General features: G+C 35.2%; 2 protein-coding genes across 4 annotated transcripts; both read right to left on the reverse strand.

Moving 5' to 3' along the window:
• Window positions 1-870: 870 nt before the first annotated feature.
• RHON1 (Rho termination factor) lies at window positions 871-5,042 on the reverse strand. Of its 2 annotated transcripts, none has more exons than XM_059576194.2 (2): window positions 4,927-5,042; window positions 871-2,331 (listed from the first exon to the last, which is right to left on the reverse strand). In XM_059576194.2, exons 1-2 carry the CDS (start codon window positions 4,964-4,966, stop codon window positions 1,094-1,096), a joined length of 1,278 nt encoding a protein of 425 aa, XP_059432177.2. In that variant the 5' UTR covers window positions 4,967-5,042; the 3' UTR covers window positions 871-1,093. The 2 variants fall into 2 exon arrangements, with proteins under 2 accessions (XP_059432177.2, XP_059432178.2); XM_059576195.2 differs by having other exon boundaries at window positions 871-2,313; window positions 4,927-4,981.
• Window positions 5,043-5,855: 813 nt separating this feature from the next.
• Window positions 5,856-11,274, reverse strand: LOC132166159 (mitochondrial ATP-independent inner membrane protease subunit 2). Of its 2 annotated transcripts, none has more exons than XM_059576933.2 (5): window positions 11,117-11,274; window positions 10,372-10,544; window positions 8,167-8,350; window positions 6,542-6,648; window positions 5,856-6,445 (listed from the first exon to the last, which is right to left on the reverse strand). In XM_059576933.2, the coding sequence occupies exons 1-5, from the start codon at window positions 11,186-11,188 to the stop codon at window positions 6,364-6,366; spliced, it is 618 nt and encodes a 205-aa protein (XP_059432916.1). In that variant the 5' UTR covers window positions 11,189-11,274; the 3' UTR covers window positions 5,856-6,363. The 2 variants fall into 2 exon arrangements, with proteins under 2 accessions (XP_059432916.1, XP_059432915.1); XM_059576932.2 differs by having other exon boundaries at window positions 6,542-6,651.
• Window positions 11,275-13,428: the final 2,154 nt, after the last annotated feature.

Here is a 13,428-nt window from a genome sequence, read left to right on the forward strand (position 1 = left end):
CTCTTTATAATATATATATATTCAAGTGAAATTCCAAAATAATATGCCTCGAATGGGCCAAATCAAATGATACAATTCAAGCAAAATAATAATATTAAAGTGAAAATGATTTTGAGATTCTGATTTTCGTACCCATCAAACGGAAGGCAGGCTGAGTCATGGTTAAGATTGATTAATTTTTTTAATTCGATGAATTTATTAGAAATTGCAAATTTGGAAACCACCCTCTTTTTTTTTTTTTTTTATATATATATAATAAATAAAATCAGTTTAGTTAGGTTATTACCCATTGGGCAGCTTGATAATTGTATTTTTCAACGTGGTAATTTAAGATAGATAAGACCCATAATTAGTTAGCCATTAGCTTTCTTAACTGAGAAGGCATGTTTGCACATGACGATATGTTCACTTTGTTTGAACAGTCCAAAGGAGTGGTTGACATAGAAAGAGGATCATTGGAGGGGTTGGTTTAAGTGACAAAAGGCTTTCTAGTGGTTTTGTGAGGGAGAGGACAAAAGTTTGAGTCTTCGGATGTGAATTAATGTGAGAAAAGTAAAAATGTTTGGTATAAAAAAGTAAAAAAAAAAAAAATATATATATATATATATATATATATATATATATATAGTAATAAATAGTAAATGATGTAATATTAAAAAATGAATGATATTATATTAAAAGTGAAAAATGTGAAAATGTTTTTGTTGATTTTTTAAGAAAAATTAAGTGAATAGTATTAAGAGGAACAAACGTGCCTCACTCATGCCTATTAATCCCTATTTACTCATAAAATCATCTACATGACCTTATCAGTAAAACCAGAAAAACCCGCAACTTGAATCTGACGCAATTTTTAACAAAAATATAACATGAAAAGAAAAACAACAATCTCAAAATCAACACCAATAACTGATCCAAAAAGACCTAAGAAATGGAGAAACCGTAGCTTCACAACTAGGACAAAGTCCTTAAGAGGCCTAGGAGGGTTTGAAGTGAAGAAGTACAAAACAAAGTGATCAGATGAGTACAATATCAAAACAATCTAAGAATGTAGAAGTGGTCTCTCCCTTTTGCTTCTCTCATGCATCACGGATCATACAAAACTCCCAGTTAGCAACTCCACAAGCTCACTCTTCTTCATCTTTGAATACCCTTTTACTCCACGAGACTTGGCAAGTGCCCTCAATTCGGGCAGCTTCAATGCACTCAAATCCCCGTGTTCACTCGTCAGTTGCATACCTCCTTTCTTATCATTACAAGGTTCATCAGTATCTGAAGTCTCACCTTCTGACAACTTAGCAAACCCACCATCTGGAAAGGTGACCTTGGGCTCGGGCTCAGGTTCAAGCTCCAACTCTGGCTCTGACATTGGCTCTGCCTCTAAGTCTGGCTCCAACTCTTGTTCAGCTTTTAGATCACTCTCAACCTGATTCTCCTCTCTCTTCTCACTTGAATTCACATGTGGCATGCTGTTGATAGGGTCCTCACCAGAATAAATGGGCTGGTATTTCACACGAGGGACAGGAGACTTGCGTCGGAAATTTGACAAAGGCCTACTTAATAAAGAAGCATCAGGTTCTTGGGCATCACTCTTCAAACTGCTATTTGAATTATAGAAGCTTGTACTCTTTCCTTCATTGTAGCCTGTACCTTTTCCTTCATTGTAACTTGTACTTTTTCCTTCATTGTAGCTTGTACTTTTCCCTTCATTGTATGGGTCATTCTGTACTGGCTGCTCCAAAGAGAAGTTTTTGTTGCTGCTAGTGCTCCTGCTGCTTCTCTTGTTTTGCTCAACTGAGTGTTTCCGCAGTAACTTAAGGAGGGAATCCACAGTTTCACTCTCTTTTCCCTGCCCTTGCAAGGCTTCGGTCTTCTTTTCTTCTTTGCTTGCAGCTCTCTCCCGAAGCTGAGCCTGGACCTTTCTGAATAGCTCGACAATTTCCTTCTCCCTAGGTCCAGGGGCTGAAGTTGCATAAAATTTCGGGGCACTGGAGAGGGAGAGCAATGGACCATTTTTCGAAGATAACATATCGGATTCATTGAGGTTATCAAAGCTCTCTCTCTCTTCATTTTGCCTGTTCCTGTTTCTAGAATAACTGTGCCTGTTTTGTCTTGAGAAGTCTGGGTTTCTCCTATGACCACTAGAACTTGCTTTGCAGACAAAAGCTGCTCCCTTGGAAGCACATTTAAGTGATCTGATCTTGACCTGTGAATGTAATCTACAGTCAAAACGAGAAGAAGAAGGCGATATAGTGGCTGCTCTTCCAGAAACGCCGGAACACGGGAGACATCGGCCATCTACCACTCCATAACCTGTAACAAAGCCAAGACCTATACATAAAAAAGGAGTACAATAATCATAGTGTGAGAAGCTTTCCTTTTTTTACTTATCACACACATCTACATGTGAGCCATCTGATGTGATTCCCATATGAAAAAACAAAATATCTTCAAAATTACAATAATTTAAATACCTAATAAAAAAAGTTGATACTGCTTTTTGCTCCTATACATATCCTTATAAACATGCCAACTAAAACGTAGCATGTCTCACAAGTTTGTAACACAACTTAACTAAGCATGAAAGCACTTTGATCAAAAGCATAATCACGTATGGCCTAGCACAAAATTCATTCTGCAAGAGGATCAAACCAATATAACTGACACTATCTAAGGCTATCAAATACTTAAAAACATTGACAAACCACTTATGCCATGTATTATATGAAAGCATACACATCAAAGCCCAGATTAAGTTATTAACTTATCAAACCTCTATAGATTGAGGGGTCCCAACTCAATTTCTTACCTGCAGGGCCACCACCCAAAAAGAAAAAATAATACTACTTAATTGAATCTAGAGAGAGAAGAAGAAAAGAAGACAAGTGTCAAGGTGATGCTCATTGATACATTACCAAGATCTCTTCATATTAAAATAAACTGAATCCTTGTTAGCAATTTGAAACTTCAACTAATAAGAAAGCAGCATCAGACTAATGTTCTGCTCTACAGATGAGACAAGTGGCATATACTTTTGACAACTATGGTCATGAAGGAGACCAAATCTCCTTACTATAAAGTGTTTAATAATGACTTTAAACTTTACAATGCTAATCCAAAAAGCTGACCCTATGTAAATTCATTCTTAGAAGCGGATTCCACCAGAAGTTTACAATTTAACCAACAAACCCAAATAAAAATGTAAATTTCTAAAAAATAAAGCAATGCAAGAGAGAAAGTGCCACACACTAATATAGGAAATGTAACATCCTCACCTTAGCCTAAGTTTAGTGTGTGGGCCGACCCAAAGTAATAGGCTTAGATGTGCGGGCCATTGATATTGGGCCTAGGTAGCTTAGTAAAAATGGATCAAAGCGCTCTAAAAGAGACCATAAGAGTTTTAAAAAATTCAATTTCATCTCTAATTATATGCATGATTTAAGCGTTTAACTCATGGTACATGACATATAGGGTAATGGGATTAAAAGATTTCAACTTAGCATAATTCTTTGATTAATAAGGGGATTTACATGTCATTAACCCTAGTTTATTAAATTAAGAGTAATGCTATATACCACACCATTATCCTACCACTATCTATGCTGACACAGCACTACCAATCCACCCTTCGATTTTTTTTTTTTTCTTTTAAGAAAAAAGGGTCCAAAGGTAAATTGGCAGTGCCATGCCAGCATACTAAGATAGTAATTGAATAGTGGTGTAGTATATAGCATTACTCGTAAATTAACCTTTTGCATAGCTTTAACCATTGGTTTATGCAACTAAAACATACCCATTAACCTTTAACCTTTAGTTTTTTAAATTAACCCTTACATGGCTTTAACCTTTGGTCTATAAAACTTTTAATGCTATTGCCCGCTAGATTATGGAAAAAAAACTTTACATGGCTTTAACCCTCGGTTTTTGAAGCTAAAACAAGGCAACAAACCATGTTATATGAAATTAACCTTTGAGGCTTGGTGAGAACCCTTGGTACTTGGAGTAAACCAATTTTCTGGAACTCTTCACCCATTTTTTTCAACTCTTCAACCTTGAGTTCAGCAAGAAAAGTTTATGTTATATGTTATATGTTATCTGAGCTCCTAACTTTTTGCTCAAACAATTTTCAAACCAACCATTTTACATTGATAAGGAATATTATTTGCCGAGTCTTTCGCTCACCCTTTGTTTTTTCACTTTTCCAGGAATTAAGGCAACCTAGATAGGAGACCGGAATGTTTAGGCTCTTTTGGGGGAAATTTGCATTCACATATTCCTTTTGTTATGCTATGTCATGATTGTAGTAATTGCCTTAGGGCACGAATGGAAAACCACTGTGACTGTTTAAATTATGTCATGACTAATTTAATGTGCTTTGAGCTTATGCTTCTGCAAAATATTTTGTTTTCTCATGTCATGCATTAAAATGGTGTACAAGTGCTCTGGGCTTCCTAATAGAGTAATAGAAACCTTGCGCCTTTGAGTCCTTAAAAACAAACCTGGCCTTCTCTGACTAGGGGTGTTACAGGAAACCTACAGACTAAAAAATGCATTTCAACGAACAGATTGTGCGCAACTTAAAATCCACCGCAGCATACACATGGGATACTCTCAATTCCCAAAAAATTTTCAAACGTATTACAACAAACTAGTCGATTCTCTCAGGCCCTTTTGGCGGCAACAACCAACATTCTCACCCACATATACACGAACAAAAGCGAGAAGAAAAATAAAAGTCTTATTAAACAATAAAAACATGAATACCCATTTGAGAAATGTTGAAATTCCACAAAAACATGCCAACAAATGATTATGGACAAACCCAGAAACAGCGTTTTTACTGTCTTTTTCCTACTGTTTCAGAGGAACTAAACAGATACAAAAAAAAAAACGCAAAAAGGAAACTTTGGTTTGTAGGATAAGTACCTGGAACGTTCTTAGAAATGATGCCCACTGCTTGAGACATTGCTCTTGTACACACACAGCTTAGAGTGAGCGAGCGAGCGAGCGTCTTCAGCGGTCGCTTTGCATTTTCTGGTGTCTGAGTTTTTGTAAGTCCCAAGGCTTTGTTTGCAAAATTAATAGCACTGATAAGGGACTTGTTGGGTAATATGCGGTTTGGTTAGGGGCAAAATGGGTGAAGGAGGCAACGTATCAGGCTGTTTCGGTTTAGGGTTCGAGTTCGGGTTTGGGTTCGGGGTTGTGTGACTTGGATGTGCACCCTCCCATTTAAAATTTTTTTAAAAAAAATCATTTTTATACTTGAACAAGCTACAAATATTTGGGCTAAATGTTCTAAAGATCTACTTTGAGTTTCTGTGGTGCAATACGTCAATTGAGTTGCACACCATTTTTATCATTCATATAAAAGATAGAATCACTACGTTATTCATGGATTACATTTGGTTTTATATACAATGGAGACGAATCAATGGGGCCAGAGGGCACGGCCACCCGATTTTGAAATTATATTAAGCTTAGCCCATCATTCATGCTTTGACTCTAACGAAAAATTCGTGTTCCATTCCTCTTTGTTTTGGATTCACTTGTTTACTTTTATTCAACTTGAATGATTTAAGAAAGGCTTTTTGTGTTGTGTAATGATTCCATTGTTTTGTTTTTATGCATTTGATGGAAAAGAAATCAAGTAATTGGCGTTGTGTTGCCATGGAGAATGAGGGCATCAACGAGAAACGTTAGATGAAAATTAAATGCAATTTCATTTCTGAAAAACAAAAAACAAAATTTGGAAAGAACAGAGCCATCTTCTCCCATCTTCATCGCCCCTCGCCCCTATAGGTAGAATTCAATCCCATGTCCAAGTATCAAAATGTAGACGAAAAAAATTGGAGAAATTTGCAAAGCATGTTTTTCTGAATGAGATTGACCAACAGAGCCATCAGAGAGCACTGTTATGGCGCAAAAAAAAGGGTGTTTTCAGAACCAGATGTTACACTTCAACACTTGCTAATGGTAAGCTCATAGGCAATTAAAGGCAAGCCAAGAGGTCCAACATAAGCATCCAGAACAGCAACAAGATTCATTCCCTTCTCTGCCCTTTTGGCTAGTTTTAAGACTACAGTATCTTTCCAAAGTAAAGCAAAATATAGCCGAAACTCAATTCGGCAGAGGCCGCTTCATATGCTTCAGTTTGGAAAGAAAGACCAGCTTACCCGATCGGCAAACCCGGTCAAGGATAACAATAAATACACCACCCTTCCATAGCCGATGAACAATTTAAAGTCCTCTTTTATTTTTCCCTTGTAGTTCAAGCCAAAAAGGAAAAACAGAAATCCAATTGGAAAATTGGGAGGAAAGAACAATACATACAAACCATGTCAGTGCTTTATGTGGGGCAGAATTTTAGGCTTTGTGATTTTTTGCCATCTCATCTACATCTAGTTCGACTTGCAACACTGGTGAATCCTTTCTCATACTGTAATGACTGGTAGAGGAACACAAAAATTTCAACCATCATCAGAACTTTCTACCATTAACAGAAAGGAGTGGAAGTAAAATGAACTTGAACATCTGAGCTCACCTATTCTGCACAGGGCCATGATCCACAGCTGTTCGCAGGCAATATATTACTCTGCCAACGATGTCAGTCATGGGAACAGGACCAAATGTTCGACTGTCATTGGCTTCCTGCTATTAGAGAGAAAAAAACAAAAAATTATCCGTCCGTGCCCAAGCATTTCAAGAATCAAGTATAAGCATATTCCAAATATAATAATTGATCCTAACCACTCTGCTTGCCGCTCTCGATCTGTTAGAAAGAATAATAAAATATTGAAGAAATAAAGAGAAGGGAATATATAAATAACTGCATATATAAGGTTTAGCATGCTTCTAAATGGGTAATGTAGGGCTGGATTCAGAAGTGGAAAATTCCCAAAACTACAGCATGCTAATTTTGGTTTTTTGTTGAGGGGACTGAATTTGATTGATGAAGTATGAAATGAGAATATAACTGTAAAAAACGTCGTTAAACAATAACTCTACCCCTTTAAAAAGGGACACAATTAAAACTGCAAGCATTCTAGACCAGCACAATAAGAACATTACTGAACAATGCTGGATCTTACAAAATTTACATAGTTTTCGTGCCTCATTCAGCATTGCAAAGAATTACAAAGTGGTTGTTCTTGAGAAAGGAAAAATAAAAATTAATTAAATTCCCAACAGCCCAAAATGCACATGCTCTAAAAGATCTTCACTTTCAAGGCTAAAGTGAGAAATAGGCATCTTCTAACTAACAAAAGATGAAATTTAGCAATGCTTTATAAAAGACTATGCAATTGTAAATTCTAAAGTATCACAGACTAATTCTTTTATTTCATTTTTCTAGGGGAGTCTCTTACTCTCATTAATCTCTCTTTCTTTACTTCTTTAGGGGGATGATGCAGATCTCCACCAACAGATGATAGAGCTTTTTTCTAATAGAACGAAATGACAAAAAGATGAAGTGAACTTGGAAGCATTGAAGAACAAACCAAGAGAAAATTACATAAGCTCCAGTTTATGTGAGCTTGTGTGCATGTTAAAAGCATAGAACCTAGAAAGCAAAGTATAATAGATAATATTTCTTCTCTCACCATGGACTTGTGTTTTCAGTAAACACAATTCTGTAATCAGCCAAAGAGAAAAATACACCTGAATATATATATATATATATATATATATATATATATATATATATATATATAAACACACAAATATTCCAGAATCTAAATCATGAACTGAATTGTCCCTTAGCTCTACTTATGAAGTACCAAGTAGAAAAATTAAATTTCCTCCAATATTTTCTGATGGAAAGTTTCAAAATTAGAACCAGTACCAGAACACAGTATATATCATAGATCAAACACTAGGTTTCTTTAGGTTCTTTATCTTAAGACTTGACGTTTCTGAATAATTCAATGCTAGTCCTGTAAGCTTCCTAGTAGAAAAGCATAAAGACGAGAAGCACTGAAATTTGATATGTGGAATTATCTATTACTATTTTACTTTATTGCTTGGAAGCAGAGTAATATTCTCTCTCTAGCTTATTTGCTTTTCTGATATCCATAACATGTAGAAAGAGAAGTAGGATAATCCAGTAACAAACCAGACAATTTGTCTGAATATAATGATCAAATTACTAAATAAGAAAGTCCCATCTACCTTAGGCTTTATGTTTTCATTGTCAGCCAACACCCAGCACTGATCCTTTTCAAGAACAAAGGGCTCATCTTTTTCATCCTTAGAGACCATTTCATACCCTTCAGTAGCAGCCAATCTTCTGACTAGATAGTTATCCGACTTCTGGGGGTCCTTCAACAATATAACATCTCCAACAAAAACACGCCTGTCAAAGAAACATGCATGCTGTACATGAAAGTCAAACAAGAGATATCAAGATTGAAACGTCCTACCCCAAGGACACTTAATATTGTCCGCTTTTGGCTCTCCCAAACCTGAGTTCCCAGTAGGTCACCCATACTGGTACTACTCTCGCATAAGCTTACTTAATTACGAAGTTCTGATGGGATCATGACCATTACAGCTTTACAACGTGTTGATGTCAAAAAGGGTACGAGTATACATATAAGCACATCCTCATTCCCAGGCGATGTGAGATGCCACAAAGACACTAGACGACCAATGTGATATTAAGACAAACCAAAAGTGTGGAAAACAAAGGATGGCAGCATCATGGAACCGAAATATAAGCTATGATTTGTTAGCTTCTTCCCAAAGTCATACATATAGACATGTTTGTTAATATAAATCACATCATGTACAAGGAAGAATAATCACGGAGGCCTTATCCAAATTATTCGTCTCAACTCTCAACAACACAAAATATGCTTTCTTTCCAACACGTGGGAAACCTATGAAGCAAACCTTTTTCACATTAATTTTTGAAAATCTTCGCATGTGATATAAAGAGTAAGAACAAAATGAACATTTGAACCTGGAGTAGACCTCAATTTAAGAAGGTACCATCTCTGTTTCAAATTGGGAAGCTGTTCAACTTTCCAAAGTTTATAACAAGTCTCATCAGTATCAGGTTACATCTGCAAGCTAACCAGCAAACTAAAAACTGTGCCCATTGTTTGTAGGGATGAATCTTCTATGTGACATATGCTTTAACACATTTAAGGAGATAAAATCCAAAAGTATCATCCTTAAAAAGGAAAAGTTTCATAAACTTGTTCTAATTGACAACAACTCTCCCAGAAACTATGAAACAATTTCCATCCATATGTATTCCTCCCAGAACTTTCACCAAATTTCCAGTGTTGTTTCTCGTGTATTTTCCAGATCACTCAAATATAAAACTATTTGGGCAAGAGAAGCAGGTTTCAATTCATAGTTGTGAATGATAGCTGACAAGTCTCCAGCAAAATATGATCTAGTTCAATGGTGTTTAAGGTTAGAAATATGTATGCCATCTCAATATTTACTATCCTGCTAAGGTGGAAAGCATAATAGCATGAGCATTTCCCTTTGAATTCCTCATGTAATGCCTCCATTGTCCCCTTATCATTTACCGGACACAAAAGCAAATGACGAAACTAGGATAAAAAACAATAGAGCCATATTAATTTTTTGAAATTCATGTCCAATAACATTGATCAGAGAAGTGAATACAGAGCAGATAGTGTTTTAACTACATAAAAAGACTCAATTAAAGTGAGCATGCCCATGAGTAGATATTAAAGAGATTATGCATGAAATATAACTTTTTTTTTTGATAAGTAGATTATGCATGAAATATAACTTATGATAGACATAGTGGGCTGGTGGTTGAAAATGGCTCACACTAACCTGAAATAATCTAATTTAATAATTTTTTTTTGATAAGTAATCTAATTTAATAATTTCTTTTTCTTTTTTTGATAAATATGAAGAAGTGAATTATAATTACACATTTTAGAAGAAATGGAACTAAATGTGATTAAGATTTCTGTAAATTGCAGCTGAATTCAAATGAAAAACATGGTGGTAGTAAGTTTAACGGATCCTTCAAAATGTTCAAGTAAGTTGGAAGAAAAATATTAGAGAATCAAGCTTGGATTAACAATTATGAAGAACTCACTGGCGGAACTACGAAATCACAAATCACATTTTAAACCCCACAGATAATTGAAATGCCTCCTATGAAGGTCACCTAAGCAATTAACAACTCACCAGAAATGCATAGTATGATAAAATTATAAGTAATGACACCGAGTATGTTCAAGTTTGTCAAGTAAATTCATAAGAAAAAATATATATAATTGATCATAACAATGGTCCAAATATGTCAACCGCAGCAATAGAAAATTAAGATGCAAACATACAGAAAAGGTGTTCTCTTTAGTAAGAGAAAGGTAAAATTACGTTGGATCTGCAGCTGGTATTTTCCGGACGAGAAGAGTTCCCCCTTCAGCACCTGTAGTAGGGGTCATTTCCTCTCCCTTATTCCAGTGCAAGTACGTCAACCTTCCCTGAAGTAGATTCTTCCAAACCTCATCGCCTACTTCTCTGTTGGATATTTGACCTCTTTGATAGTTCTGCATCATATTGCTGATATGGTCAGGAAAATCCATAGAGAAAAGAGTTTTACCCATTACCACCATTGTGCAATAAAACCCAACAACAAAAAAAAGGAAAAACAAATGAAGAAGAACCAACAAGAAATTTAAGCATTACTTGACCTTCTATTTAGCCGAAAAATTACTTCCCATTATTCAAAATGCGGCAAACCTCAAAGAGGATGCCTCAAGTTTCAGAGACTTGAGCCTTGGATCTTCAAAAGAGCACACCTATAAGCTAAAATTCCTAACCTAAACCCTCGCCTTCTCTTTTCCATTTTAGATTGCTCTGACTAACACTTCTTTGATATAAACATAAATCTAAGAACTTTCATCATATCCCAGAAAACCATTTGCTATTCAGAACAAACCCATAAAAAATTAAAAACTAAAAAATAAAAACTAAATACACAAATCATCACGAACCCAGATAAGTATTTAACGAAAATTGACAATTCCAATGAGAGGAACCAATTATTCAAAATCAACAAAACCCACAAGCAGAAATCAAAACTGGTAAATGAGTAGACAGGGAAAACGAAGTGAAGGACCTTCCAGCTAAGAGAGACGGAGTACTCGAGCTTGTGGGCTATGTACCGAAACCACGTTGATAGGGAAACCATTTCCGCAAACAGAGACTCAGACAAGTTCTATTTTTTGTTGTTGTTTAACTAGAGCATCACAAGAATGCTATAGAGGTACAACTATGGGGGGGGGGGGGGGGGGGGGATATCAAAAACCCCTAGATTTCTTTTTTTTATATTTTGGTCTCATCCATTCTCACTATTTTCATTATTTTAGCATAATTTTTTGGGTTTTTATAATTGAAGCCACTTAACTTAGTCCAATCCTTTCTCTTTAAATTTATGGTCAATCGCGTAAACGTTTTCTCCCATCCTTCTTTCATATAATTTAAAAATAAAAAATAAAAAATTGGTATAGGATTTATACCTTCACCTATGTAAGTTCTATAAAAAATCTAACGACGGATTAAACAAAAAAAATTATATACCCAAAAAACAGGTGACAAATAGCAATTCTCATCATGTAAACAATAGGGTTGGATTCTTTTCTATCTTTCTTTCATAAATCTATTAGAAAGATCATGAGTTTTGCCCAATGATAAATAACAACCTCATTGAATTTTGACCTCATAATAAATAAGTCATTTTGTCATATTTTTCATCCAATTTTTAATGAAATATTTGAATAGTACAAATGTATCAGCGTATCCAAATCTACATTACCACATTAAATAGATGGGTTATAAAAATAAAAAATAAAAAATAAAAAATGTCGTGGAGATCCACCCTATCGCCGCCCTCCACACTTGGAAAGGAATGCAATAGATGGTGGCTCTATCGTCACATAGGGTGGTGAAAATGGATCTTCACTTTCTTTTCTTTTCTATTTGTGTGTGGCGTGTGGACCCCAAAATAGTTTTAAAGTGTCAATTTATTTCGATGTGTACTTTTGCTTGTAGGCTCAAATTCCACCGCAGCAAGTAATGATTAACTTAAAATATTTAATTAAAATATAAGTTGAATTTAATAATTTAATATAATATCAAAAGAAGTGTATTGGATTTGAATTTTGTTTCTGTAATTTATATATCAAATCAACTAAATAGTCACGCTTAAGGCTAATTTTAGTTTAATATTTACGTGTTGCACCTTACTTAATAAAAAAGAGCTTGAACTAATGCATGAAAAAATGTACTAAGATATTAATTAATAATTAAATTAACAACTTCTTCTCAATTAAATTTGTTGGCACAATTAATAATTTGACAATTTACGTGTAGTATTGTTTAACACGTGGAGAGAGCTTAAAAGCTAGAACTACTCCTTTATATTTCAACTTTCAGCATAGGATAGACGTGGGACACGTCTCCTGCTCTTAAACCGCTCGCACTATTGAGCCAATAGCAAAGGAAAAAGGATTGAAAATACCATTTTTTTTATTTTTAAATTGTACTAACCGGATTCTTTCAATTTCCTTTAGAATGGAAAGGATCCTTTTGGATTGGTACGGGCTTTATTTGTTAATGCTATTTTTAGATAGTATTTTTATTTTTTTAAATAATAATAATAATAATGTTCTGATATAATATTGTATAAGTAATTTTGAATTGTTTGTTAATATTTAAAAACAAAAACAAAATGTTATCACTCAAAGTTGTTATTTCCTACATAATACTAATATTCGCACCGATGACACCCTGAAGCCTGAATCTTACAATATGGCTGCCAGAAGATCTCTCTTGTGATTGTGAACAAATTCTAAGCCATTGTTTGATTTCAATATTGGGAATAATGTCTGTTATAAACAGACTCAATCCGATACATATGCAACAACATCTTCCTGCCGAAATTCATCCTCCTCGACTCTTAAGTCATCAAATTATTCGCATCCTCAACCCAACAGGCCATTATCACAAAATACATGAAAAACAGAAAACAGAGAAAAATAAAAATAAAAATAAAAAGCACAAAAGTCCACAAAACACCATTGGAAGAAGGCTGCTTGATGATTCTAGCCATAAAGCAAAAAAACCACGCGCAGGTGCGTGCAAGTCACGATCCGTCGCATGGTTGCCGGAATCAGAAGCGACAGGTGCCATTGGAAGTGGGCAGGCCTGGTGCGCGCGATAGAGTGGCGCGTGTCGAGGTGGGTCTCACGAAGGGACATAAATCGAGCTTTGAACAGTTCGATCCAAGAACCCCATCAACTCCATAAAAAGATATGGGCATGTTGTTACAACTGAATATTAGTCATGGGTTAACGGATTTTGATGTTATAAATAGGTCTTTAATGTTAGATTGTTATGTATGTATTTATGGCTTGTAACCTTGTAGTTTCG

The sequence above is a fragment of the Corylus avellana genome, chromosome 11 (assembly GCF_965113065.1).
Source record: "Corylus avellana chromosome 11, dhCorAvel1.hap1.2, whole genome shotgun sequence".
NCBI lineage: Eukaryota > Viridiplantae > Streptophyta > Magnoliopsida > Fagales > Betulaceae > Corylus > Corylus avellana.